The following is a 27,265-nucleotide window of genomic DNA, read 5'->3' as shown; positions in this document are numbered from 1 at the left end:
GCTTTGCTGAGGTCTCTCTGCGTGTTAATAAGTCCCCCAACCTTCTCCAAATATGCCCGCTGATGCGTGTTTGAGTATTTACATGATATTGAGTGTCTGCTCTGAGCACGCACGTCTAATGCCTAGATGGCAGCACATGTTTGTTTGTGTGGTTGCTGTGGAGATGACATGCGGTGCTGGTTTTGTGGGGGACACTAATAGGGGACTTCACAGGGGCCGAGCGGTCGCGGTCCCGTCCCCGAGGTAGGTCCTGGCTCGGACTCCAGGAGGGGAGCACTGGAAACGTCACCCCACACTGCCCTTGACGTGTCGACACGCTGCTGGGCGCTCTCGTGGCTGTGTGAGTTCTGGAAGTGTTTTTCTGGGCCAGGGTGCAGATTTTTGCAACCGTTGCTGGGTGTTTTTTGTCTGGAGGACAAAGGAGAGGAAGTGTCTGCCGTTGAAAGGAGACCCGGCTTCTTTTTCCAAGATACTGTTACGTGGTTGGTGCAGACCCACCTGCGAGCCTTCCCAGCTGCCCAGTGTAACTCTATCCCCTCGCTCCTCACGGCACTCGGCTGCTTTGAAGTTATTTCTAGAGCTTAGGAAGTGAAATGAGAAGACACAGGCGATATCTCTCTCTCTCTCTCTCGGCTTGATGATGTTTCTGTGTTCTGTTGCCGTGGAGTATTTATAGACAAACCCAGGACCTGTCTGGAATTCCCTTCATTGCTGCGTCCGCTGGTGTAGTAATCGCAGACCAAAGTTGAGGCGGAGTGAGAGCTTCTCCGTGATCCACAGGTTTTATGCCAAGCGGCAAGCGGTGGGGGGGGCGCTGTTCTGATGGACCTACCTGATGGCGCAGTAGCTCTGGTGTCCTCTAGGCGGCGGGAGAGAGTGCAAACCGCGTACGGCAGAAGGAAACGGGCAGCGCCACCCCGTGGAGCCTACTGAGGTCGGCTCGTCACCGTGGGCGACGCCTCTGGTGCGGATGCGGTATTCGGGATGGGTGGACACCGGAACAGAGGCTGAGTGTGAGGAGCTCTGTGTGCGCGTGTCTTGTAATACCATCCGTGAACGGACCAATCTGTACGTGCATGCGTGGTTGCTGCCGCATGTTTAGGGAAGATAAGTTCATGTTCAGACCTCTGAGGAAGACTTTATATGCGTGAAGAGCCTTCATCACAACATGGATTTTGAGATCAGTATGGCAGTTCCTGTGTGGAATGTCTCTTCGGTATTTGAGTCCCAGACAGTTTCCTTTTGTCTTAACTGGGTATTTAAAGTGTGACCGCTTGATATTGAACCAAAACGGTCTCATTCGTTTTGTGGTTGGCTCATTTCTGTCTCAAAAACCTCTCCCCTTCTCCTGCCTGATTGAGAGTCAGATGAGTGTGCATGCGTGTGCACGCTCGCTTGGGGCCTCCGGTGTCTGCCAGAGTAGCGGTGAGACGATGGGCTGAACTCAGCGGAGCGTCGACCGGTCGGTTGTGTGTGAGGGATCTGCTCGGAGTGGCCGCGCGCCCAGGGCTTCGCTGCAGCCTTTGATCAAACGTTCCCGCCTCTGCTGGCCACACGGTCTGTTATTCCAGGAAATCCTTCATGCTCTGTCGTGGAGGAGGGGGCTGGGCAGCTGGGTGATGGGCATTGGGTCGTGTGTGTGTGTGTGTGTGTGTGTGTGTGTGTGCGCGCGCAGGGGTGGGGGACATAGCTGTCATTAGGATGAGAACATTAAAGCATTGGAAGAGGCCGTGGCGCGAGGTGTCGGCGTTCTGGTTGTCGCGCCTTGGCACCGTAGTGTGGGTGTGAATGATGAAGCTGCATGTGTGTTGTGCCATCAGCGTCTGGTCGTATTTGCAGTAGTGTTCTAGTGAGAATGGAATTTTAGCACGTCTTCCCTGCACTGGACAGACAGTGAGGGGTTGGTTGTTGTTGTTTGTTTGTTTGATTTATTGCCCCAAGCTTTCACAAGCGTTACGTAATTTTGTGACTGGCAATGAAACATTTAGTTTGTCCAATAACTAGTTTATTTATATGTTAAATTGTCTTAACTGTGCAGTTCTTTAATATAGAGTACCACCACTAGGGCTGTGTACAATTTTGATGTGGTAATATATTGTGAATACACTCATGAATTGTTATGACTTACACATTCATAAATATGGATATCATTCTTTGCCCAGTGTGAAACTGATGTGTTCAAGTTTAACATATTTAAAAACATATATTTAAAACAAGTATTTAAATATATTATGTAAATATTTTTACATTTATTTATTTTAAATATTTCAATATTTTATTTAAAATGGACTATTTGAAAGGTTCAGCAGGCACCTCAAAAAGAAGAGAAGAAACAGGAGCATTTGTGTAGAAAATTTGTGAGTCAAACCCATTTCTGTTAGTGGTAGGTTAGAAGCTCTTGGTTGTATTCAGGACTTTTCTCTGTATTGATGTATTTTAAATTTACTCTGTTTATTGGTCTGTTTTTGGTATTGTTAATGATGAGCGTTTTGGTTAACGTTATCTTAATATAAATTTGTTGGTATCACAGACTGTTAGGTGTTGTCATGTCCTGTTGTATCATGATGCCAGTGTCGTTATTACTGGCAGTCTCCTAATAAACATTCATGTTCCTTTGCGTTGTTTCTGCGCTGCTACACGCTGGCGGCTCCGGAGTTGGTGTTGAGCGTTTCACTGTGTGAAGGTCAGGGCTACGGGACGCAGGACACACGAAAGATCTCGCAGTCTGTGCGCCACTGCACACCTTTACGCTTAATACCGCACCAAACGCTAATCCACGTTGTTCGAGACCTCTACTAGGCGTTGGGTTAGATACACTAACACATCTGTGTTGTCTGTTTTGTAACAGTTAATGTAAAATGCCTCTGTGTGTAAGGACGTGGTGTGGAGTGAGTGTGCATCTGAGGTGGGTGTAACGGTTACTTGAAGTTGTAGAGAAAAGGGATCTTGTTCTGCCCTGTTCATGGACAGCAGGCTGGGCATCAGGTGTCTGTTTGTTTGTTTTTTGTTGTTGTTGTTTTTTGTAAGGGGGGCAGGTACAAGTTGCCCCCTTGCTCGGTTGGCTGAAACAGATACTGACATGGACCTAAATGACCTCAGGTGCCCTCTGCCTCTGGAGCACAGCCACTGTTCACAAAAGGTTTTGCGCACACACTCGCAAACCATGACCCAGGGACACCCGCAGGTCCTGTGAAGTTCGCAGGGTGGTGTTGGGTTGATTTGTGTGTGTGTTGAACTGGTCACTGTGAAAAACAGCGGTACTGGTGATTTGTGACTTGAGCTCTGTGGTGTGAAGTGTGGTTTTTTTTTTTGGAAGTTATGATTTTTTTTTTTCCCCCTAGACTGGGCCTGCATGACCTTGAAGAAGCCAGCACTGTAGTCATGGCTACGTTTCCGTGCTGCCTAGATGCATAATCTCCTACAGATCCAGAATCAAAAGGCTTTGCTAATATTTGGAGTGCTGCGTTCTCTGTGCTGCAGTGGTTTATTTTACAGTTGCTAAATCCAATCGATTAGCGTTTTGTGTGTGTGTGTGTGGAGTAACAGCAGTTGATGACATACGAAGCTCCTGGAAGCCCTGTGTCACTTTGCCATTTTAATCTGACAGTGTGAGTCTAGTGTCAGAGCTTACAACATCACACACACACACACACACACTCTGTCTGTTTGGTCTTCTGGAGATGCGATGCCTGTGGTTTTGTCAATGGTGTACTGTGGTGCCACACACACCAAATGTGCACTTCACACGGTTACTGTGTCAATAACTTCTGAACTGAAACAATGAGTGAGTGTGACGATGAGTGGTGAGCGTTCTGGCTGGTGCAGAACTAGTGTGGAGCACTAGTGTGTAGTGGTGATTTGGAGAATGTCACACTTCTGATATTTTCATCCCACGCTCACTAACAGAACAAGGACAGGTGGATGGAACAGAAGCATAGAGAGATATAGCTGTGTGGGCGATTTAACATGATTTAATTACGTAATGATTAAACACTGTTAAACAAGAAGGCATGCTGGCAGAACACGCATCTTCCTCGGTCTCTCCAGTTTTGTCAACAGTGTGATGGGTGAGGGGAATTTCCTTACTCAGCGCTTATGTTAACTACACGCTGTGTGTGTGATGAGTTTAAATATACACTCACAATATATGCAATATGTTATATGTTGCTAGTACCGGGTCGGACCCCCTTTACCTTCAGAACTGCTTTAATTCTTCCTGACTGATTCAGTGAGGTGCTGGGAATATTCATCACAGGCGTTGGTCCATACTGACATGACGGCGTCACACAGGTGCTGCAGATTTGACGGCTGCACAACAATGATCTCCAGTTCCACCACATCCCAAAGGTGCTGTAGTGGACTGAACATCACACAGTGAAGGTGCTGTAGTGGACTGAACATCACACAGTGAAGGTGCTGTAGTGGACTGAACATCACACAGTGAAGGTGCTGTAGTGGACTGAACATCACACAGTGAAGGTGCTGTAGTGGACTGAGATCTGGTGACTGTGGAGGCCATTTGAGTGCAGTCACAATGCAGTGATTTGAGCTTTGTGACGTTGCGCAGTAGTTGCCAAGCTGGAAGTATCCATCAGAAGATGGGGACACTGTGGTCATAAAGGGATGGACACAGTTAGCAACTGACATCGATGCAAGGCAGGATGAATCCTTGCTTTCATGTTGTTTACTCCAAGTTCTGACTATCTGAATGTCACAGCAGAAATCGAGACTGTTCAGACTCGAGCAACGTTATTCCAGTCTTCTATTGCCCAGTTTTGATGAGCCCCTGAGAGTTGTAGCCTCCGTTTCCTGTTCTTAGCTGACGGGTTTGTCACCCGGTGTGGTGGTCTGCTGCTGCAACACGTCTGCTTCAAGGTTCGACGTGTCGTGTGTTCAGAGATGTTCTGCATACCTCAGTTCTAACAAAAGGTCATTTGAGTTACTGTTGCCTTTCTGTTAGCTTGAACCAGTCTGGACATTCTCCTCTGACCTCTGGCATCAAGAAGACATTTTCTCCCAGAGAACTGCAGCTCACTGGATATCTTCTCTGTCGGATCATTTCAGACAGTCATCCCTCAAAGTCACTTTTCTTCTCCATTCTGATGTTCGGTTTGAACTTCAGAAGGTCGTCATGACCCTGTCTACATGACTAAATGCTTTGAGCTGCTGCCATGTGATTTTGGCTGATTAGATATTTGTGTTAACGAGCAGTTTAACAGGTGTACCTAAAAGTGTCCATTGACACTTTATAAAATTACAATAAATTACACCGTTTTGAATTTATTTTTATATATTCCCACAGATGCTAAACACCAGTATGGTCTGACAGATTTTCATTAACTTCTCCACCTTCTCATACTTCAGTCTCTCCACAACAAGCAGGGGAACGTTGATGACGTTTTAGAGGTGGTAACACATCAAACTGCCTGAAAGTCTTCCAGAACATCTTAAAAGCAGTCGTGACTGAGGATGCAACCTGTTTGTATCCGATGATCTGTTTTGGTGGTCATGTGAATGAAATGTGCTTACTTAAAAAAAAAAACAAAAAAAAAAAACTTCCAGGAAATGATTGGTCTAAGAGATTGTGGTTGAGCACAGTTGCCCCTGAAGCAGGAAGTGGAAGAGCTAGAGCTGGAAAGGAACATCTCCTCGTCAGCATCAGCTGCAGGCTCTGCGTACAGCGTCTACCCTGATGAGTGGAGCTGCACGATCTTCTGCTGAGCTGCTGAAACGGATGAGCACACCAGAAAGGAGCTCAACAGACTGAAACGGGCTCGCTCGTTGTCCTCCACAGTTTTCCAAACACTGGCATGTCCATCCCTGAGAAGTGTTTGATCCCCGGCAGGTCCATGCTGCCAAAGTCCGGACTGAAGGATGCAGTCCGACGGCTGAGCTCTGCGAAGTGTGGATGCCGTGCCGTAGAGGAGCTCCTCGGTGGAGCTTACGGACTCTGAGAAGGAGCGAGGCAGAGGTGGCAGAGTCCAGAACGTTCTTCCATAGAGCCACACAGATGGTGTTGAGAGGAGCTTCAGCAAATACAGGACACTGTGCTCCGACGAGAGGGTCACTCCAGCTAGGAGACACACACACACACACACACACACACACACACACACACACACCTCACTGAATCTGTGTCACCTGGTGAGCTAGGAGACTCATGCGTGCGCGCGCACACATACCTCACTGAAGATGTGAGCACAGATCTATGGCTGTTTCTAAAAGGACACTAGGTTTGCTGAAATCGGATGATTTAAGTTACAAACGTTAAGTGCCACTTTTATTCACAGTTATGAAATATGTCCCCTGAACGTAATTTGTGTTTTCAGTTACTCTTATTGCTGAGTGTGGTTGTAGCAAATCTCAGTAAAGACAAAAGTACCTTTTTTATTATTATTTGTGTAATTGATGATATTCAAGGCGCGCTCGCTTAGAACTGCGGTGCTCCCTTAAACCCTAATGAGCTCTCGCAAAGCTGGACATCATGGCATTCTGTACATCCCACCAAAAAGTGTAAGTGTGTGTGTGTGAGGCGCTCCGTAACCAGGGGCGATGGTGGCACAGGCCTGAAGACGCTGTTATTGGATGATCAAAGGCCCCGTTGTGATGGAGTTGAGCGGTTCTGAGCGGTTTGTGTGTGACGGACGTGGATGGTTTGTGTCTAACGGAGCTGACCGGACCTGGACAGTTTTTGTGTGGCTGTTTTGGTCCGCTTACAAATTCAAATCAGGACAGTCTCTTCTTGACAAAGTGTGTGTGAAACACAGAGAATGAGTTGGTTAGAATCCATGAACTTATTTTCAATTATTAGTTTTTAAAAATGTGCTTTTATATGAACACGATTATTTATAACTAGTAAGCCGTGTGTGTGATGGGTCACGTTCTGAGATAAAGGGAGAAGAAGTGAAGGGTGTTTGATGGTTGCCTTGGTGATTTCCAGTGTGACTTCACTGAATCAGAAACACAGGCTGTGTAAGGGAGACGCATGTGAAGGACATTCAGGGGGACACAGTTTAAAGAACGTCTGTCTGAGTTCCACAGGGGAGACAGGGAAGCTGTCTGAGGTGTCCTTTAAACTCTGCTTGTTTACCTTCAGGCTCCTGCTGTGTGTGTGTGTGTGTGTGTGTGTGTGGTTTCCGGACCTTTATTGCTGCGTCTGTCTCTCGACACTGAAGAAGACTGACGTCACCTTCGCCCGACAGGGTTTGTGGTCACTGTTCTGCTGACAGGTCCAGATCAGAAAGCTGATTGGATGAGACAGTTTACCGCCCTGCCATTTCATGTGCTTGACACCTTTAATGTAAACTCTTGTTTAATCTCGGTGAGAAGCACTCTGAGATTCTAGCCTAAACATAATGATTGTTATGAGTTCTTCGTGTACCTGTTGGTGGAGCACAGCTGAAGGTGTGTGCAGCTCTGGAGAGCGCAACATCAAGGCAGCAGGACCCACGAGAGGAACTGGTGCCAGACGGGTGTTTGCAGATAGCAGTGCAAGCTGGGTACTCTCAGCTAGGTCTTCCAGCCAATCAGATGTCAGGTTTCTGCGGCGTTTTTGTGCGGCCTCAGGCTTGTTCTAAGTGTTTGTACAAGCGCGCGCGTGTTTGTGTGGGCTTAGGGATGGAATGCTCGAGTTCAGGAGTTGAGGAGACTCAGGCCAGCTCAGCTTTTCAGGGGAAGCTGCAGAACTCTTAGTGTGAGTGTGAAGTACCAGCCTGAAGAGCAAGGCTGGATTTGATGCATTCTTTCACTGTTCAGTCCTGTTTCTCTTACATTTAAGTTTAAATGTAATAACATTTTTAAAATTGGAAGTCAGATTTTGAATTCTGCTTTAAAGGGGTGGGGGTGGGGCAGTTTAAACTTCACACAGCAAATGTTCATCGGGTCATGACCCCTGAACACAAGCCGTTAGTCACTACAATTCCACGAGGCGTTTTACAGCCTGTTTTGAGAGAGTCCGTACTACGTTGATTGTGCAGTGAAGTCGATAAGTCTTACAGGGCCATAAAACACTGTTCTGAATGTGTGACCTCAGTATGACCCCTGTCAGCACTTAAGTAAACAAGGCATAAACTTTATCCTAGTTGTCTAAGCATTTTCTAAACGTGAAGTGGTTTTAACGCACACGCGCTGCATGGGGCCTGTGTGGTTTCACTGAGCTCCCTGATGGTGCGCGGGTTTTGATCTCACAGCTACGTGCGCGATTGTGGGCTGCTGGATGGCAGCTTTGTCGTAGTTCCCTTCTGATCGCTGGCGGTTCAGGTAGTTCCAAAATGATGGAGTTTGTTTTGTAGTTGGGCCTCCCTGATATCACTGCCCGCTGTATCACTGTACTGCAATTAATGACTTTTATCTTTCAGTGTATTATATGTTTATATTGTAACAACGTTGTTGGACGTTTTTCATGTGATGAGACATTCTCGTGTTATTTTCTCCAAAATGTTTTTTTTTTTCTATTTTTCTTGGATTGTGAGTGACTCGTTTTGACTCAGGAGGTTCTGGGTACGCGTGTGGGGTGGCCGGGGTTCGTCGGCATGTTGAGAGCCACTCGGTCGAGAGTTCGATTGGATGTGTAGTGAACTCGGCCCTGCAGGTGTGATAACGAGCACGTGATGCATCGCAGCTATGGTTGTCACAGGGATAATAATAATAACTCATGCTTGATGTTTGCTTTACGCAGATCTGTTCTGAATTACTTTAATTTTATTTTTCTCGTGCCGCTGCTGTAATTCGTAACCGTTATACCTGTATATCTGAAAGCATAATGCATGTTTACATTTAGTGCCTGTAGATCAAACTAGTGGATCTGTTTTATTTAATGTTTGTTTGTTTGTTTGTTTGTTTGTTTGTTTGTATATTATGAGTCACTCATCACCAGTGTCCACTGGGACATCTGTGACATGAGCTCATGTGTGTTATAGGTTATGATGGGATACAATCCCTCAAAGTTTATTCAACACTACACTTAGCATTACACATTGTGGTGTGGTTAAATAATGTCCTCTCTCTCTCTCCATACAGATGCATCCTCTGGGACTGTGTAACAGTAATGATGAGGAGGACCTGTATGAGTACGGCTGGGTGGGCGTGGTCAAACTGGAACAGCCTGAGCTGGACCCCAGCTGTCTTACTGTTCTTGGGAAGGTAAGTGTGGGTGTGGGTGTGGGTGTGTGTGGGTGTGGGGGTGTGTGTGGGTGTGTAACGAGGGGTTAGATGATGGGAGACCAGTCATGTCTGTTTACACTCCTGCTCTGTCAAAGGGCCACAGGACAGAAGCACAGGGAAGATTTAGGAAGCTGTTGCCAGTGGTAACCATATCCTCATAATGATTCTCTCTCTCTCTCTCTCTCTCTCTCTCTCTCTCTCTCTCTCTCTCTCTCTCTCTCTCTCTCGCAAGGTATGCTACAGACTATTTCACACTAAAGTTTTGGACAGCTCCCAGTCCTTCCATGGGGAGATTTTGTTTCTTTTCTCCAACGAGGTGACCTGACAAACTAACAGTTTAGTCATGTGACCCAACCTGTGTGTATGTGTGAGAGTTAGCACACGTGTCTCGGTCACTGGGTGGTCAGAGTGGCATTATGTTGACAGGTCAGCTTTGTGTGTGTGTGTGTGTGTGTGTGTGTGTGTGTGTGTGTGTATATAGTTTGTTCCTGTTTCCTGTCTGTGTTCACACACACACACACCTCTTCTAACCCCTTCTCCTTCAATTGGTCTTGCTTCCAACCGGCCTTGGTTTCTTTGTGTGTATGTGGGGGTTTCAAGGTCAGAGGTGTGTGTGTGTGAGAGAGAGACACAGTGGGGTAAGATTTCTCTCAGACGCTGGAACACCTTCTGTCTCTCCCCAGCTGCGTCCACATCTCATTTATTTACTATTTACCGTTTACAACTTTAGACACGCCTGCGTTCTGAAAGAAACAGGAAGTTGCTCTCTACTCACTCACATTTCTGAAATCCTGATTTGGGAGGTGTGTGTGTGTGTGTGTGTGTGTGTGTGTGATCAGTGTAAGGACTTGCAGGAGTCTGGCTGAGTTCACATGTTTTCCACCTTTTGAGTAAGCTTAATGGAGCAAGTCCCACCTCACACCAGACAAAGAGACATTAGGCTCTTACACACACACACACATTCACACACTCCCAGAAGACTGGTGTTGTCTCTAGGGTTCCTCTTTCATGTTCGTGTGCGCTGTAAGCTGCTGTTTTTCTCAGCGGAGTCCCCTGTGCTCTGTGTCAAAGGTTCAGTCACATGGGGCGGAGCCTCGTCCTATTGGCTGTCTCCTTTCTTGCTCTCTTTCCCCTCCCTGCAAGTATGAAATCATTGCTTTGGAACCCGCTGTGTGGGTTGCCATGGCTACTGGGAAGCTCCTTGTGTTGTGTGTTTGTTAGCGAGCGGGGCCCTGGCAGAATGGATCCTGGAGATCCCGAGAGGCGCGGGACAGCGGAGGGGAGGCCAACAGCACGGATCATGTCATGGCGACGCGTTTAGTTCAAAAGACGAGCGCTTTTTCAGCAGGTCCTGGAGGTTTGAAATGCGTGAGTGAGGTGTCCAGACCTACACGGCTGACGGCCTTCAGTTAGAGTGGTGTGGTGAACCGAGAGAGGGAGAGGCATCTGTGTGACGTGTCTGATTTTATCCAGCTTTTCCTTTTCTGTCGCGTGTGTGTGTGTGAAGGGGAACTTTGGTGCCTTGCAGGGTGAGCTCAGAACGCGATGGAGACCAGGGGAATGCACACCTGTTAACGGAGAGGCGATAGTCACGAGGGATGAGGAGGAATAATGGGAGTTGATGGAGGACTGGAACAAGGGTGGAGGGTGGGGTCAGGAGGCCTACACCTGCTTAATGAGAAGCAAGGTGAGACGTGGTGCTGAGGAATTCAGCCCTGGGGGGCAGGGGGTGCAGACCGAGTGTTGGTGCACCTGGTGGAGTGTCGGGTGGGGGTGTGCGGCGTTCTCAGGGCTGCGGGCGTGAGCACTGGTTAAGTTTCTCCATGTCGAGCAGGACACACAAAGGAGCGAGAAACCAGAGCTGAGATCTCGCTGTCCCGCTACACGCAGCCGGGGGGAGATACCGCGGGACACGGGCACCAGTGAAGCCGAATTTCTCCTTATCGCGTGTGTGTGTGCGTGTGTGTGTGCGTGCGTGTGTGTGTGTGTGTGTGTGAGAACACTGTGGTGTGGAGGTCAGAGGTTTAAACCCGTCGTTTAGTTTGGACTGAGAAATGCAGCTCTATCAAACACAGATCCAATTTTACACACACACACCTCACACACATACACACACATACCTTCACATAATCCACAGAATCCTCCCCCCACACCAAGCTTCTCGTAATCTCCTCCGCCCTGCACACGCAAACACACCCTGCCCTTCAAAAGAAGGTTGGATTACAGAAGTACGTACTGGGTTAACGGCGCTCGCTCTGTGTATCTCTGTGTGTGTCTCGCTCTGTGTATCTCTGTGTGTGTCTCGCTCTGTGTGTGTCTCGCTCTGTGTATCTCTGTGTGTCTCGCTCTGTGTATCTCTCTGTGTGTCTCGCTCTGTGTATCTCTCTGTGTGTCTCGCTCTGTGTATCTCTGTGTGTGTCTCGCTCTGTGTATCTCTGTGTGTGTCTCGCTCTGTGTATCTCTGTGTGTGTCTCGCTCTGTGTATCTCTGTGTGTGTCTCGCTCTGTGTATCTCTGTGTGTGTCTCGCTCTGTGTGTCTCGCTCTGTGTCTCGCTCTGTGTGTCTCGCTCTGTGTCTCGCTCTGTGTGTCTCGCTCTGTGTATCTCTGTGTATCTCTGTGTGTGTGTCTCGCTCTGTGTATCTCTGTGTGTGTGTGTCTCGCTCTGTGTATCTCTGTGTGTGTGTGTCTCGCTCTGTGTATCTCTGTGTGTGTGTGTCTCGCTCTGTGTATCTCTGTGTCCAGGAGCCTCCCATCCCTCTACGCATGCACCACGGGACCCAATCAATCAATCAATCAACTAGTGATCAAGCGAGTGAGCTGTGTTTAATAACCAAACGCTTAATTTCCTGTGAGTGAGTGAAGGATTCTGGGTTTCTGTCTTGCTGGCTGAGGTTGAAGTTTTGGTTGGTTGGTTTTGTTTGTTTAGGGTTGACGTTTTTCAAGGGTCGTTCAAGACCCGATTGGCAAGAACCAATCAGACTGTCTGCTTGACTTTTATTCTGATTTGGTGTGTGTAGGTGTGTGGGTGGGTGTATTGGCGGAGGTAATAAAAGCAGGAAGAGGTGGAAGGGAACGTAATTAACTGTCCTCTTCGCGTGCGCAGCCTTCCGTCGGGTTCATCCGGGAAGATCCGCGGGCAGCACACGAGCGTTTGAGTGACTGTGCTCCTGAGTTGGACCGGACACAAGAAAAAAGGGTGAGGCGGTAAACACACACACACTCTCTCTCTCACACACACACACACACACACACACACACACACTCTCTCTCTCTCACTCTCTCTCACACTCACACACACACTCTCTCTCTCTCACTCTCTCTCACACTCACACACACACACTCTCTCTCTCACTCTCTCACTCACTCACTCTCACACACACTCATTCTCTCACTCACTCACTCACTCACTCATTCTCACACACACACACACACACACACACACTCACTCACTCATTCTCACACACACACACACTCACTCACTCATTCTCACACACACACACACTCACTCACTCATTCTCACACACACACACACACACACACAAACCCGGAGAAGAGGCATTCCAGAGGAATGGCCACATCAAAGGAGCTGGCGAGAAGTAGCCGCGCTGCGACAGAGTGCTCCATTTCCTGCCCGGAAATTATGTCATCGTGACGCTCTGAAGCAGTAGAGGTGCTGAAATTCGGTGGGACAGATAGAGGTGGCCCCAGGGCGGGAGCGTAGGAGAGGAATGATGGATTTGCCCCCATGTCTGACGGATATCTGATAGCGGCCTTTTGCCGGACGTGCTTTTCCTGGAATCTGAGAGAGTTCCGTTTCAAAAACATGTTTTTGCTGTGTTGGTAAACAGCATCTGTGATGGTGGAGAGTAAACAAACCCTAAAGTGCTGTGCTGGACTCGTTTGGCTGAGAAACTGCAAACCTGGACACTGTGTGTATGTGTGTGTGTGTGTGTCTGCACGTTTAAAAAGCAAAGCTGAAGTCTCATTAAAACTTTGTGACTCTGTGACTGATTTCTGGGCAGGTGCAGCTCGGATAAGGAACAACCTTTAGGAACGCCATGTACCCGAGCATCCTGAACGCTGTGCACCTCATGCACCTGACCGTTCGGAACACCATGCACCTCAGCGTTTGGAATGCCGGCACAAGACGCATCTGCTGGAAGAAAAACCTCTTTAAGAACGCTCATGTTTCCATAGCACATGAGAATATGAATGAACAGATTTAACTGAATGTTCTCAAAGTGCAGAAAAACATCTTTTGACAGTTTATATTCTGGATACTTTAGTCATCTGTGTGGAAAAAAAATCCACCTTCCTGAAATATTCCATGAATATTTTATTATTTAACATAGTATAAATTTGGTATAATTTTAAAATGACTTTCCAAAATTAGCAACCATTAGAGTGTGTGTGTGTGTGTGTGTGTGTGTGTGTGTGTGTGTGTGTGTGTGTGTGTGTGTGTGTGTGTGTGTGTGTGTGTGTGTGTGTGTGTGTGTGTGTGTGTGTGTGTGTGTGTGTGTGTGTGTGTGTGTGTGTGTGTGCTGGAAAAAAAGAGAAATGATGAGATCTTTAAATGTTGTGCCACACCAGTTCAGAATATCACCCCTCATATCGCACAGTGTTGGGGGCGAAGCCATGTGGAGTGATGTGGGTGGAGCAGTTCTTGGGGCGGGGGGGTGTTGTGTTTTCTCTGCCCTGTATTTTGTTGAATTTCAAGTTGTTTACTGAACATTCCCAGAACATTCCAGAATAAGAATTCTTTAGCAATTTTTTAAAGTAGAATTTCTGGAATTTGAAGGTTTGTAGAGTTGGATGTCTGGTCGTTCCATATGTCCTATCTTTCAGAATGTGAAGTTGTTTGACTAGATCTCCGTGGAAACGTGCAGTGCTTCCTGGCGTTTAACCCTTCGTTCCCCTCCTCGCTCCCTGGCTGGCATAACAAGGGATTTTAGAACCTTTATAAAGCTGCTTTTTGCCTCACTCTAAAAATTAATTTTAAATTTCAGAATGTTGTCCGCTTGGTTCCTGTGAAACTGTGAACGTTGCTTAATGGACTCGGAAGTCTTATTAAGGCCAAACCATACTCACTCACACACTCGCTGTGTGTGTGTGTGTGTGTGTGTGTGTGTGTGTGTGTGTGTGTTCAGCTGAAGCTAAAGGTTTACACTGCATTATCCTGTATCACATGGTCATCTTAAAAGTTTAAACAAACAGATTCGCGTCTAAATAATTCAGATGCTTGTGCGGTTACATTTTTCTCGTGAAGTTTGTGTGCGTGCAGCAAGCCTGAGTTTTAGAAGGTCGTTCTGCTCTTTGACATGGTCACGGCAGGCATGAGTGTCGTCTAGCTGTAGCCTCGTCTGTCTGAGTCTGGCACCGGGACGTTCCCATGACCGCAGACGTACAGACGGGGGCCTGGCCTTCTCCCCGCACGCCCAGCGGCCGTGAAGGAAGCGTCCGTCTCTCCGGGTCCTCGTGAGCGGAGGGGGCGGAACGTTTCTAACCACATGTAAGGACATTCTGAAAGAAAAAAGTATGCCTTTATCTTCGAATAAACACACAGGCCAGGAGATGACATGAAATTACACCCTACCAGGACGACAGCGCTTTCAGAAGACTTAATTACTTTAATTACAGCAGAGCATAGAGGGAGGGATATTGCTTAAAGAGAGAAACAGAAGAAGTGTGTGTGCAGATACAAGCTGACCTGTGTCTGTTACTACAGTAAAACGACTAGTGGGGGGGGGGGCGGCTCACGGCTTGTTTGCGTGTTTAGAGGAGGACTCTTGAGTTTTGTGCTGGTTAGTTTTTGGTGGTTATTTAAGCTCCTGTGCCCTGGGACATTCGATCAAGTTTCAGCGTGCAAAGCCGTGCAATAAAGCCTGAGCTCTGGACGGACACGCGCACACGCGCAGAGGACAGGCAGGTAGTGTGTGTGTGTGTTGGGTGGGACACCTGCGTCTGGAGGTGTGTGTGCGCTGTGGACTTTAGCTTACTGTAGGCAATGTTTTTTGTTTTTTTCTCCTTCTCACTGTTGAGGCAACTCTAGCTCGCGCTCTCTCTCTCTGCACCCATCTCTCACACTTTCTCTCGCTCTCTCTGATCTGTTAATAATTAACTCAGATTTCCATCTGCAAAGGGGCTCAAACATAGATGAAGCGTTAGGAGTCCTGTCCCAGTTTTTGGGCGGAGTTTTAGCCCAGTAACGGGTGTGGCTTCTGTCCATATTTTTAAAACAATCATTCAGTCAGCAGTGTATGGGGGAGATGGTTGTTCAGAGGACCACAAACCTCAGATGTGCTGAAAAAAGTACATGCAACAATTCACAAGAAAGTCATGTGTGTAATACTGGGGACAGGCTGGGTGCCCCTCTGTGTCCGTTTATATATAAACACACACGCGCACACACACACGACTCCGTAAGATTGAAGAGTGCCTCCGCACACAGCGCCAGGTGAAGGGAACCGGGGCAGTACCTGTTCTGAAGCCCCCCCAGCTGGTTCAGGTACTGCCCCGGCACCCTCTGCCAGGACTGAGGTAAGACCTGATGGAGCGATGCCAGAGAAGGAGATCAAACAGTGTGTGAGAACTGTTTGCTTTCTCTCTTCCTTTTGATATTTTGTTCTAGTTCTGGTATGGCTTGGTGCACTCCCCACTGTGTAGCTATGGCATCCAGCAGTCCTAGTGGTGTGTGTGTGTCTCTGCTATTTTCTTTTACTGTTTGTCCTCTCCTACTCCCCAGACAGCATTGTGACTGGAAGCGGTAAAATGTAAATAAAATATTGGAACATGGGTTTAGATTTAAACTGGTGTATTGACCAGTTCTCTGGTTCCGGTGACACTGGGAACACTTTGTCGAGATTTCTCTTAACCTCCACCCCAGTGTTAGCTAATCATCTGCTCTGTTTCTCACTTTTGAAGTTTGTTTCCTCAACACTTGCTCAGTGCTGTTCACAAAGGCAGCATAGATGGACAAAACAGGGACCCAGGCCGTCGATGTGTGTTCTCTCTCTCTCTCTCTCACACACACGGGGGCAGGGGGTGTATATTGGGCTACTGGAACAATCTGTTACTGTTGTAGTAAATGTATTTCCAGTGTCATTTAACACTCCTCATGCATCAGTGAGCATTGCTAACGTCTAAAGTGATTGATGGGACCAGTACAAGTGGGAACCAACTCTGTTACCTGGACATCATTTTACTGTGAATGCCACAGGAGTCTGTACAGGTTCAATAGTGCCCTCTAGTGGCTGTGGTGGTTATTAACTAGTGTTCAGAGCATCTTGGCACTTGCAGAGGAATTCTTGAATTAAACTGAATATTAAATTCTTGTGTATTATCCAGATTAAGCTCCAATCTCACCAATGTACTCTTCAGCCAAGTTTTAATACTTTGAAGGAGAACTTTGTCTGGTCGGTTGTCATGGTTATCATGTGTGTGAGAGACATTTGTATTTTTGTTGTCCTGTTTTAGCACAAGCAGCAATGGTTTAAACAGGTTTTCTCTGTGAATGGATGAATGGTCATTTTCTTTCTCTCTCTCTCTCGTCCTATAGGCTAAGAGGGCCGTCCAAAGAGGAGCTACAGCAGTAATTTTTGATGTCTCAGAAAATCCTGACGCGATTGATCAAGTGAGCGAGCTCTCCTCCCCTCTCCCCGTTTCGTCAGGAATAACCGTAAACTGCTAGATAAACCCACAGCTGTTCAGCTCAGGAGGCATAAATGTGCTGACTCAGCAATGTCAGGACAATGGTTATAAATGTAAAGGTCCCGACAGCCAGTGTAAAGCCTTTATCTTGTTCTCCAGCCTATTGGTGCTGGAAGCTGCTTTAAGTTTCTTTGTTTACAAACGTTTCACTGGTGTCTTAGTCAGTTATGCTGTTCTTTTATTTATACTACTTTGTAATATAATAATAACACGTGCGTGTTATTTGACCTTGCTGGTGTCGTAGTAACTGTGTAATTGTGATGTAACACAGAGGTCCTTTTGTTGGAACCCTAGTCGTGTCTGTCTGAGAGAAACTGGCAGTGTGCGAGACTCTGACCCTGTGTGTGGGTGTGTGAGGCACTGCATGGTGTTTCTTCTTTCATCCATTTCATCCTCTTCACACAGATCGTTCAGTCTGGACTGAATATTGTCTCTCTGTAAGCCAGACTAGAACACAGGGGAGATCGAACGGTTTCTCTCTCTCCTGAGGGTAATTACTCAGAGATCCTACGGTCCCTGTTTCAGATGGAGTGTAGGTTCAGTGTGAAGTCCTGCTCCCAATCCCTCCCAGCATGAGTGAACAAAGGTCACTGCGGTTTGGGGACCAGCCGAACTCCTGCCTTTCAGACGCTCCACACTTCCGTGTGACGGCAGCACACGGACTAGCCATCCTTCCATTTCCCTCCGTTTTGGCAAATTACAGGCCCCAGTCTCCGTCTGTCTGAGTCGCCAGGCTAAATCTAAATCCAGATTCTACTTTCACAACATGCAATTGGTTTACTTTTGCCGGCAGCCCCAAAAAATAAATAAATAAATATTTAAAATACAACCGCAGTTTCTGTGGTTGCAGTCTGGCAGTTTCTTTTGGGTGTGTTCGGGTGGGGGCGCTTTGGCTTTGATGTCGTACTCCTACTGAAGGTGAGCAGGCAGGTCAGGAGGTGATGTGTTCAAGAACGCCATCTTTCTGAACACCTCGCTGTTTTTCTTGTAAGTGCTTTTCTTCGTGGTTATTATGTCAATGTAGAAAATGACGGGCATAAAAAATTAATAAAATGTGTAAGGGTATGAAGACTTGAGCACCATGCTGAATGAAAGTAAAGGAACAAACTCTGAAATTTAAACATAAAATATTTTTTCTTTATTTCCCCCCCAGTTGAATCAGCTCTCTGACGATCCCCTGAAGAGGCCTGTGGTTTACGTTAAAGGAGCAGATGCCGTTAAACTGATGAATATCGTTAATAAGCAGAAAGTGGCCAGAGCCAGAATCCAGCATCGCCCCCCACGGGTAAGTGCCAGTACTGCAAGTGTATAGGACCGTTCCAGACTAAACGAAGCTCATTTACGTCCAGAGTATCTGAGACGAAGCCACAGCATTCCTGTGCGTCCCGCGTCGTATATTAAGTTTTCCCAAGGCTAGTGAAAGCCTGTGATGCATCTCGGCATGTCCGGGTGCTTCGTTTGTCGTGAAACCTCTGCTGTGATGTCTTCTCCCCAACAGCCCACAGAGTATTTTGATATGGGAATCTTCCTGGCCTTCTTCATCGTGGTGTCTCTGGTGTGCCTCATCCTCCTCATCAAAATCAAGCTCAAGCAAAGACGCAGCCAGGTGAGCCTTAGCAACCAGGTGAGCCTTGGCAGTAGGGTTTTGACTGTGTTCGGGTGCTCGTGGAGGTTGTACAACACCCACAGCATCGTGATGTTGTGCATCCTTGACACACATTTCTCCCTTTTTCGTTCCTTTTCTTTCTCTCTCCATCCGTCCATTCCTCTGTCCAGAGCTCTATGAACCGGATGGCCATCCAGGCTCTGGAAAAAATGGAAACTCGGAAGTTCAAAGCCAAGGTCAAAGGTCAGCAGGAGAGCTGCAGTGTGTCGGACTCCTTGAGCAGCAGTTCCACGTCGGACTGCGCCATCTGCCTGGAGAAATACATCGACGGAGAGGTGAAGCCCCAGTCTGCCCGGACCGTGTCGCGCGGGTGCTCTGGCCATAACTGCTCTGATGATTGCTGTGAATCCAGGATGCACTGCAGTCGTGGTCTCCCCGCTGTCTCCCACAGTCCATTTGTGCTGTATTTGTGCTGGCCGTGACCTTCAGGGACCAGAGTTTGTGTCTGTGTGGGTTATAATGTGATTAAATCACACAAGCGCGCAAATGAAGACAAGAGACCCCACGACTAGATCCGTGCTTGCTGATTACAGAGCAGGAAGGAAGAGGGAACCAAAGTTCTCTGACTTGGTTCAGAACCTCCAGGGAGGCAGATATCGGGGAGTAACTGCCACCTCACTTGCTACCCCAGTAAAACGCATATTAACATTAACAATACAGAAAAGTTATTCACGTGTGTTCAGACTCACCTCTGTGTGGGCCACACGGCACGGTGAGCCGGCAGCTCTGTTTGTTTTTGAGTTGTTGTTTTCAGTTGTCGTTTGTGTGGTGACTAAGGCTGTTCAGTATCTTTCTAGGTGTACACTACAGTTTGACACACGAGAGTAACTATTAATCACATATTGTACCAGTTAACACATGTAGTTTTTCTCTGTAGTGAGAACTTGTTCGTTATAGTGGACCAGTAGTGGATGTCATCTGATTAGCTTGTTTCAGCGTTAGCTTGACAAGCTAATGGGTGTAACATTCTGTTGCTGTAACAGAGCGGACGGCCTCTAATATGGTGTAAACGTGTCCAAAGTACACGTCTCACTATGTACCGTGTGTGTGTGTGTGTGTGTGTGTAGCAGATGTTTTGAACTGTTTTCTTAAATCTTACACACTGGATCTGGAGGACATGCGATGTGTTTAGAAGCGTGAACGAGGCATGTGTGTGCTGTTGGGTTTCAATCCCTACAGGTTGGTGGTCTGCCATCCCAGAATAAACCCTGGTGTCGCCGCGTGCAAATCTATACATTTATTTCTTTATTTGTGTGCCGTGTTCAGAAAGCCTTTGCATTACTTCTGTTTGTACTGATCAGAGCCAGAGAAAGTGGGGCGGAGTCACCATGTCGGTGAGGTGGTGGGGTTGAGTCACCATGGAGACAGTGAGGTTGTGGGGGGTGGAGTCACCATGCGGAGGCACCGAGGTACTGGGTGGGGGGCGGAGTCACCAGCAGCCAAAGCCACACACCTCGGCTTTTTCTGACGGGGGTCTCGGTCTTACTCTTTAATATTTTCACTTCTCACAGGGATTGTCATTTAAATACATATCTGAGCCAATCCCAAATTAAAGTTGTTTATTTGAGCTCTGCAGTTCCGTTAAAACGTTGCCTTTACACACTAGTCTGACGCTATGGCACATCCAACTCCCCTCTGGGGTTGGAGTCCCAGGCCCTGGAGACTAAACTCAAGTAGTAAATCCCCACTTTCACTTAGTCCAGACTAGGACTCGGCCGTAATCCAGGTTCAAGAAACTATCCTTTAACATGGCTCCAACAGAAAGTACGTGTGCCGTCAGCACACCGTCACCTGGAGGCCATGTTTGGAAGTGGCACAGTAATTCCCTTGTTACCTGCTTCCCTGGTTTTAAAGTGTTTGTGAGGATTTTGTTCTTTGCTTGTTCCTTCATCTTTGTTTATTCAGTTTTTATAACTGCAAAAAATAAAGCTATTTTGCCCATCAAAGTAACTAATGTCTTTATCATGTATTAGTTAATATCTTGGTTGTAGATTACGCAGTGGGTCGAGGTGTCACGTTTGGTGGATTGTGAGGACTTTTATCTGTAGCAGGACTTTTATTGGTGTTTGCAGGAGCTGAGAGTGATTCCCTGTGCTCATCGCTTCCATAAGAAGTGTGTGGACCCCTGGCTAGTCCAACACCATACCTGTCCCCACTGCAGACACAACATCATCGGTGAGAAAGCCCCTCCCCCTGGGGACGGAACCTGCCTGCCTGCTCCTCCGCACGGTGGTTCAGCTACATAACTAATGCGCAGCTTCCTTTGTCTAATGGCTTTTATAAGATATACGATATGGTAAAGTTCCCCAACCTTTGATCGTTTGGTCATGCATATTAATTACAAGTCTTTGTAAGCACTGTAGATCATTAACAGTAGGCTATGGTTACAAAGGTTGCTAGAATATTTTTGTAATAATCTGGTATATAAATGCAGAACCCAGTTGTACTGAATACTTGACATGGCAAACCTGATGTTAGAACCTGGTTCTGTTTCACAAGTGCATCAATGTTCTCTGTGCAGAGCAAAAGAAGGGCACTCCAGGTGCTGTGTGTCTGGACCCAGGGAACCCGGTCCACAGTCGGCAGCAGAGGGTGGTGCTTCCTGTCCACTACCCAGGGAGGGTGCACCGTGCCGGGCAGGTGACTGCCTACCCCACCCGCACCACCATGGATCCACACGGCAACCCCATCACCGTGCTAACGGTGGACCAACGCCCCGAGCAGAGCCTCTACTCTCCACAGCCACCCTTCCTCCCACCCTACCCCGCGCTCCACCTGGACCACGGCCTGAGCCCCCATCAGTGTGGCCTGGAGCACCGTGCGCCCGCCTACCCACAATCCCACGCCTTCAAGCGGCCCAAGTTCCACGGGCGTGGTTTCTCGCGCGCCACCTGCGTGTCCCAGTACGAGACCATGTATCAGCACTACTTCTTCCAGGGCTTGACCTTCCCACAGCCGGAGAGCCAGCCCGGGGGGCAGTCCCACAAGGCCCACGGCCGGTCCTTCCAGCCGGGATTACTGTACCCCACCGTGGTGCACGTGGCCCCTGCCTCGTCGTCCCACATGGGCGACTCGGGAAGCACGTCGGGGCTCAGCTGTTACCACGGCCACCGGTCGGTGTGTAGCGGTTACCTTGCCGACTGCCCCGGCAGCGACAGCAGCAGCAGCAGCTCGGGTCAGTGCCACTGTTCTTCCAGCGACTCCATGCTGGACTGCACCGAGGTGAGTAACCAGGGCGTGTACGGGAGCTGCTCCACCTTCCGGAGTTCCCTCAGCAGCGACTACGACCCCTACGTCTATCGCAGCCGGAGTCCCTGCCACTGCGTGGGCGGAGACATCGCCCCGAGCCTCCCGGCCGCGGCGTCTGCCGACGACATCCTGTCCGCCCCGGCGTCGGCAGGGGGCTCGGACTGCGGGCGGAGCCCCGGAGGACGCTACGGCTCGGGGGAGGGGCTGTCGCCCGGCAGCAGCCACGCTTCGCTGGAAGCCAGAGACAACACCAGCACTACCTCGGCCGGGCCCCTACAGGGCACTGTAGCGGGATGGAGCCAATGCTCCATGGAGCACAGCAGCGAGCAAGGGGCAGTGTGCGGCTGCTGTTTAGAGGTTCCTCCGCCGGGTTTGGAGCATAAGGGACAGGAAGGGGGGGAGCCCCAGACGCTGACTGGTGCATCTCCGCTGAACTTCTACAGTGTCAGCACGGAGCGGCTTCCGCTGGCTGAGCACGCCGGATACGAGGGGCTTCCCTGCTGCTTTTACACGGACATGAAGGTCCACCGGTACGCGGAGGATTATTCCGTTAACGTGCAGTACGCCCAAACCGACAGCGAGGCCTGCTCCAGTCAGACCTGCTGCGAACTCGCCCAGCGGATACCCATAATTCCCGAAGACACGGACTGCGAGTTAGGCCTCGGTTCCAAGCATCAAACCAGCCTCCTTCCGTCGCTCATGATGGAGCGCGAGGACAGGACTTCTGAGGACGCTAATCAAGGGTTTTTCACCTCAGGACAGTGCAGAAGTCAGCGGTCGAGTGCAGAGGAAGTCAGGGCCCTGTTTTCCCCTCAGTGCAGTGGCACTCCTGAAACTCAAGGGGGCAGCAAACCGACATATGAGGGTTCCAGTCTGTGAAGTAAACCTGGAGTCGGCGTTTGTCTTCCTCAAAGAACTCTGAGTGAATTTCAAATGGAGATTTAATTTTTTACATTTAAATTTTTTTTTTCTGTCGAAGAGTGGTGTATTGTCATCCTTCTCTTTCCTGTGGCCTTAAGAATCAGACACGCCTACAGAGGAGTGTGACGGCAGATGCATGGCCTAACGGGCGTCGTGTCGTTCCACGATAAACCTGTCAGTCTGTCGTAGGGAGGACGACGTTTTGGTCTGTGTGTTGGTGCTACAGAACCACAGACCCTGGCGGAGTTGAAGGCTTAGTTTTGTTTAAACACTTACACGCCTGCCTTCATGTTACAATACACAGATGTTTTGGGGTTGTTGTTTTTTGTAGTTGCGTTTATTGCTGAAATGACTTGCATGCGTGTATGTATACATATGACATGTGGTCTGGGTCATAGCACCATGCCTTCATCATTTAGAGAAAAACACCAAAACACCGCTGAGTGAACGGAGAGAGGGTAAGATGGCCGTTGCCATGACAACTATGCGAGTACAGTGTATTTCAGATTGTTTTTCACTTCTCCCCTCACACACACACACAGCTTCATGGTTTGTTTCTTGTTTTCTTTTTTAGGAGACTACTGAACTGTTTGTTCTTTACACCAAAGTTTAGTTTGTCTCCTGTGACAGGATTTCTCTTAAATATTTATCAGAATTAGTTCTGGAAGAGTTTCCAGAACTAATTCTGGAATGGCAATTATACTAAAATAACCCCCCCAGTGTAACTATTTTTAAAAAATATTTTATCTGTGCCCTTTATTTGGTATTAGTGCACTTGTTTTTTAAAGAAAATATTTAACACGACTAACTGTTAGTCTGAAGAGGCCAAAGTGTCACTGTTTAAGGAAAGTGGGGAAATGCCTTTATTTTTAAATTTACACTTAATCCTAATCCTGAAATCTCTTCTCACACAGTCCTCATGCCTTTCTGCTGTTTGTCTAATGTTTTGATAATTCCTCTTCTGGCTTTACCACATTTTAAAATCATTTTATTTATGTTGTCATTAACAGTGCTGTAATAGACTCTAATCTCTCATAGTTATTGTACTGCGACTATTTAGCATTCTCGGGGTACTTGAGTCACTATTTAAATTTTTTTTTAATTGTTTGTAGCACTTAAGATAAGATTGTATAAAAGAAAATATGTACAAAATTAATATTTTTTAATTTTTTAAGATATAATTATTTTCTCCGTCAAGTTTCAGGCTCCAGCTATTGAGGCCAGAGCGAGACCTGTATATTTCTGTATCTGTATAGCAGCACGGTTCATAAATGGAAGTACGTTCTCTGAATATTTATTGACTAATATATTTATCTGTAAGCCATGTCTTATGTTCAGAGGGTCTGGATGTTTGGAAAGATTTGGTTTTTTTTGTTGAGATCACTAATATGAAACGTTTTGTAAATAGTAATTGCACACCAGATGATTAAATATTCTCTGACCAAAAACCGATTTTAAAACTTTTAGTACCATACAGTTTTGTAACAAAGTGTACAAAGATTTGAAAATTATATGGTTTTATTCAACTGAACAGACTTGAGTCATTTCTGGTGTGAACTACAGAACAAAATGTAGTGTAATGCATACATCAGCCTGTAGGGGGCATCAGAGCAGCTCAGGCACCCTAATGTGCTGTACCCATGACCCCCTGCTACTTCCAGCACCACACAAACATGCACACATGCTTAGAAAATCACATTAAAGTCTTTTAAATTCTGCTGTCCAAGGTCACACACATAACTGAGGCTTTAGGGAATTACCATGGAGACCAAACCATCCAAAGGTGCACCCTGTGCTCTGGGCTACGACCAGTGCCTTCTCTCCGAGGGGACAGTAAGTTGAGTGGCTCAGCTCACCCAGCAGAGGGCGCTGTTAGCAGCGCTCACAGTTTGAACGCTGAGTGAATAGCACATATTCCGCCAGTCAAGTTGATGTACTGGACACGGGCGAAACCAGCCTCCTCGATCATTCCTTTGAACGTTTCCTGTGGAGCGCAAAATGGCAGCATCAAGTAGGAAAATTCTCCATTACGGAAGGGGGGGGGACACACTACATAAGTATAGTATTCTTTTTTCTCTCTCTCTCTCGTGATATTTAGCATGTGGGTGAAATCCTATCATATTTTACAAATATCCCAGTTCCACAAGGTCTAGCAGTATTTATTATTAAAAAGTTAAAGCAGGTTTCCTGAGTCCTGGTACTATATAACCAAACAGTGACCCTGTTCTGTCTGGACTGGCCTATTTAGACTTGGATCAACCAAAGAGTCTACGTCCTGGAACATTACCTGGTTTGGGAATCTCCGGATGCTCTCCACAAGGTACTGGTACGATTTCCAGTCACCTGCAATCACCTCACCTAAAACTGGAATCACCTGGAAACTGTATGCATCATACAGCCTGTAAAACATTTTCACTTGGTCACCTTTGAGTTCCTGTAGCTCACCTGGTTACCAGCATGTACACATGGTTCTGGAACCGTCCCTGTGTGACACGGTTGAGTTGCAGGACTAACCCAGGTTACCCTCACCGTGTCTGAAATGTTTTACTCGTACACAAATCTCCCCGTGTACATTTCTACACAGAGCACTATGTAGGGTACCTGCTAGAGAGGAAACAGAACTTGGACATTACTACCTTGCACTGGACGTTTACTGTTGTGACCTTTTGCCGTGTAAACAATAAGTACATTAGTGGTACAACCACAACACCGTGCATGTTTTAGTTTCAAACGTTGCGTCACAGCTTTTATTCCCAGCGCTATAGCAACATCCATCAGTGAACTGCTCTCAGCTTTCTTCATTGTGCTTTGTGTTACATCATGGAAAACAATTTCCATCTCTTTATTGGAATAAAGTAATATGCAAATAATATGTAAATTCTGTTAGTTTTAAAACACATTGTTCCCTCCCCATCTCCGTAAAGTCCATATAAGGAGACTAAGCTACAAAAACCATATTATTAAACCGCTGTTTCTATGACATCATCATGAGCAATGTAAGCAGGTGGGGCTAAACTGCTGTAGGCTGAGATATGCAAATAAGGGCTTTTGGAATGAGGCACGATACCGAGCATCCAATGAGAACAGAGCTCATTTAGATTATATCCTATTATATGCCACACAGTGATGAGAACTCAGACGATGCTACAACATGGCTTTGACTTTAAACATCACCTAACTGTAGGTAGGGCACAAATTCACACTCCAAATTGTAGTACAAGCCGCCGATGATCACGTGTCTAAATATATGCTCAGGGCATTGACTGTTGTATGACTGCTGGATTAGAAGGTAGGTAGGTTAGGAGGTAGATAAAGTGGATCAGGAGGTAGATTAGGTGCACGTACTTGGAAAGAAGTGGAGTGGAGACTTGACTGAACTCCAAGCACAAAAACCGCCCACCTGGTTTAAGAACACGAAAGGCTTCCTGCAGAGCCTGAACACACACACACACACACACAGAGGTCTGGTTGTATTCCTAGTGACCCAGTCGGCACAAGCTCTGTTGTATGTGGTAACCTCTCCCTCATTAAAGGAGGAGGCGCATCACCTGCTCAACATGGGTGACGTTGCGGATGCCGAAGGCGATGGTGTAGACATCGAACTGATCCTCGTCGAACGGGAGTTCCTCCGCATCCCCCACCACCCAGGACACGCCTGCAGAAGAGCAAGAAAGGCCGAACTCGTCACCGCCAATGACCTCGTAGCCTTAAAGGACCCTGTGAAACATTGCACCAAACACGGCACGCAGACCGCTCACCGCCACTCCCTTCCTGTCATGCCTCCACCACACTGACACTCACGGACAGTCTCTCTAGGCGTGGTCTCTCTGGACATGTGGCAGTATCTCTAACAGCAGTACAGTGGGAGCTCAGTGGTGAAGGCATTGGACTGGTAATCAGAAGGTTGCCAGTTCAAATCCCACCACTGTTGGGCCCCTGAGCAAAACTCAACCTCTCAAGTTGTACTCACGTAAGTCGCTTTGGATAAAAGCGCGCGTGTGTGTGTAAATGTAAACACAGTCCAGTCAACTCTAAGATAGTCACAGTCTGGGTTATGTGCAGTATGTTATAGATTATCCTACTGTGTAAACTCACACTGCTGCTTCATTTGATCATTGCACTCATCTATATCTATAGTCCCTAAACACAGCTACACACAGTGCAGAAATGTAATAAAAAACGCAGTGGGTCCTCACAAGGGTACTAAGTGTGTGTGTGTATATATATAGTGAAACTCAAACACCAGGATTCAAAAAGGTAAAATGCACCAGAATGTTTAGATGTTTGTCTTTTGCAACAGTGAAACTAAACACAAGTGACGTCTGCTACTGCCTGAGAACAAAGGACAAAATAACATTAGACGGGAAGGAACGTTGCCATAGTAATGAGGGGCGGGGTTACCTGTGGTGATTCCCGCCTCCTCTGCCCGCCCCTTCCCCACTTTCAGCATCTCTTTATTGATGTCACACACCACCGCCCTGGACTGTGGAGGCCCCGCCCCCTCTGAGCTATAACTGGCTGTGATGTCCTGCCACGAAGGCGTCTGATTGGACCGTGCT

At 47.5% G+C, this 27,265-nt stretch overlaps 2 protein-coding genes across 8 annotated transcripts in view; one reads left to right on the top strand and one right to left on the bottom strand.

Moving 5' to 3' along the window:
- Nucleotides 1-24,237, top strand: part of znrf3 (zinc and ring finger 3) — a 43,394-nt gene extending 19,157 nt beyond the window's left edge. For 2 of the 7 annotated variants that reach the window (XM_035530267.2, XM_035530268.2), the window contains 7 exons: nt 9,019-9,141; nt 16,719-16,793; nt 18,024-18,155; nt 18,369-18,476; nt 18,647-18,811; nt 20,609-20,711; nt 21,058-24,237. In XM_035530267.2, coding sequence (XP_035386160.1) covers nt 9,019-9,141; nt 16,719-16,793; nt 18,024-18,155; nt 18,369-18,476; nt 18,647-18,811; nt 20,609-20,711; nt 21,058-22,664 — 2,313 coding nt within the window. In that variant the 3' untranslated portion in view covers nt 22,665-24,237. The other 5 variants (XM_081714899.1, XM_081714898.1, XM_081714901.1 and 2 more) reach the window with 5 other exon arrangements.
- The window catches only part of coq5 (coenzyme Q5, methyltransferase), a 15,999-nt gene continuing 12,940 nt past the window's right edge, over nt 24,207-27,265 (bottom strand). Inside the window, exons 3-7 of the mRNA XM_035530269.2 lie at nt 27,108-27,265; nt 26,255-26,361; nt 26,052-26,140; nt 24,994-25,105; nt 24,207-24,690 (exon numbers count right to left, since the gene is read on the bottom strand). The exon at nt 27,108-27,265 is cut by the window's right edge and continues 64 nt beyond it. Coding sequence (XP_035386162.1) covers nt 24,589-24,690; nt 24,994-25,105; nt 26,052-26,140; nt 26,255-26,361; nt 27,108-27,265 — 568 coding nt within the window. The 3' untranslated portion in view covers nt 24,207-24,588. The remainder of the gene's footprint in view (nt 24,691-24,993; nt 25,106-26,051; nt 26,141-26,254; nt 26,362-27,107) is intronic.

Source organism: Electrophorus electricus, chromosome 5 (genome assembly GCF_041902795.1).
Source record: "Electrophorus electricus isolate QZ-2024a chromosome 5, ASM4190279v1, whole genome shotgun sequence".
NCBI lineage: Eukaryota > Metazoa > Chordata > Actinopteri > Gymnotiformes > Gymnotidae > Electrophorus > Electrophorus electricus.
The sequence above is the reverse complement of the archived record's forward strand: the minus strand, read 5'-3'. Positions and strand labels throughout refer to the sequence as shown.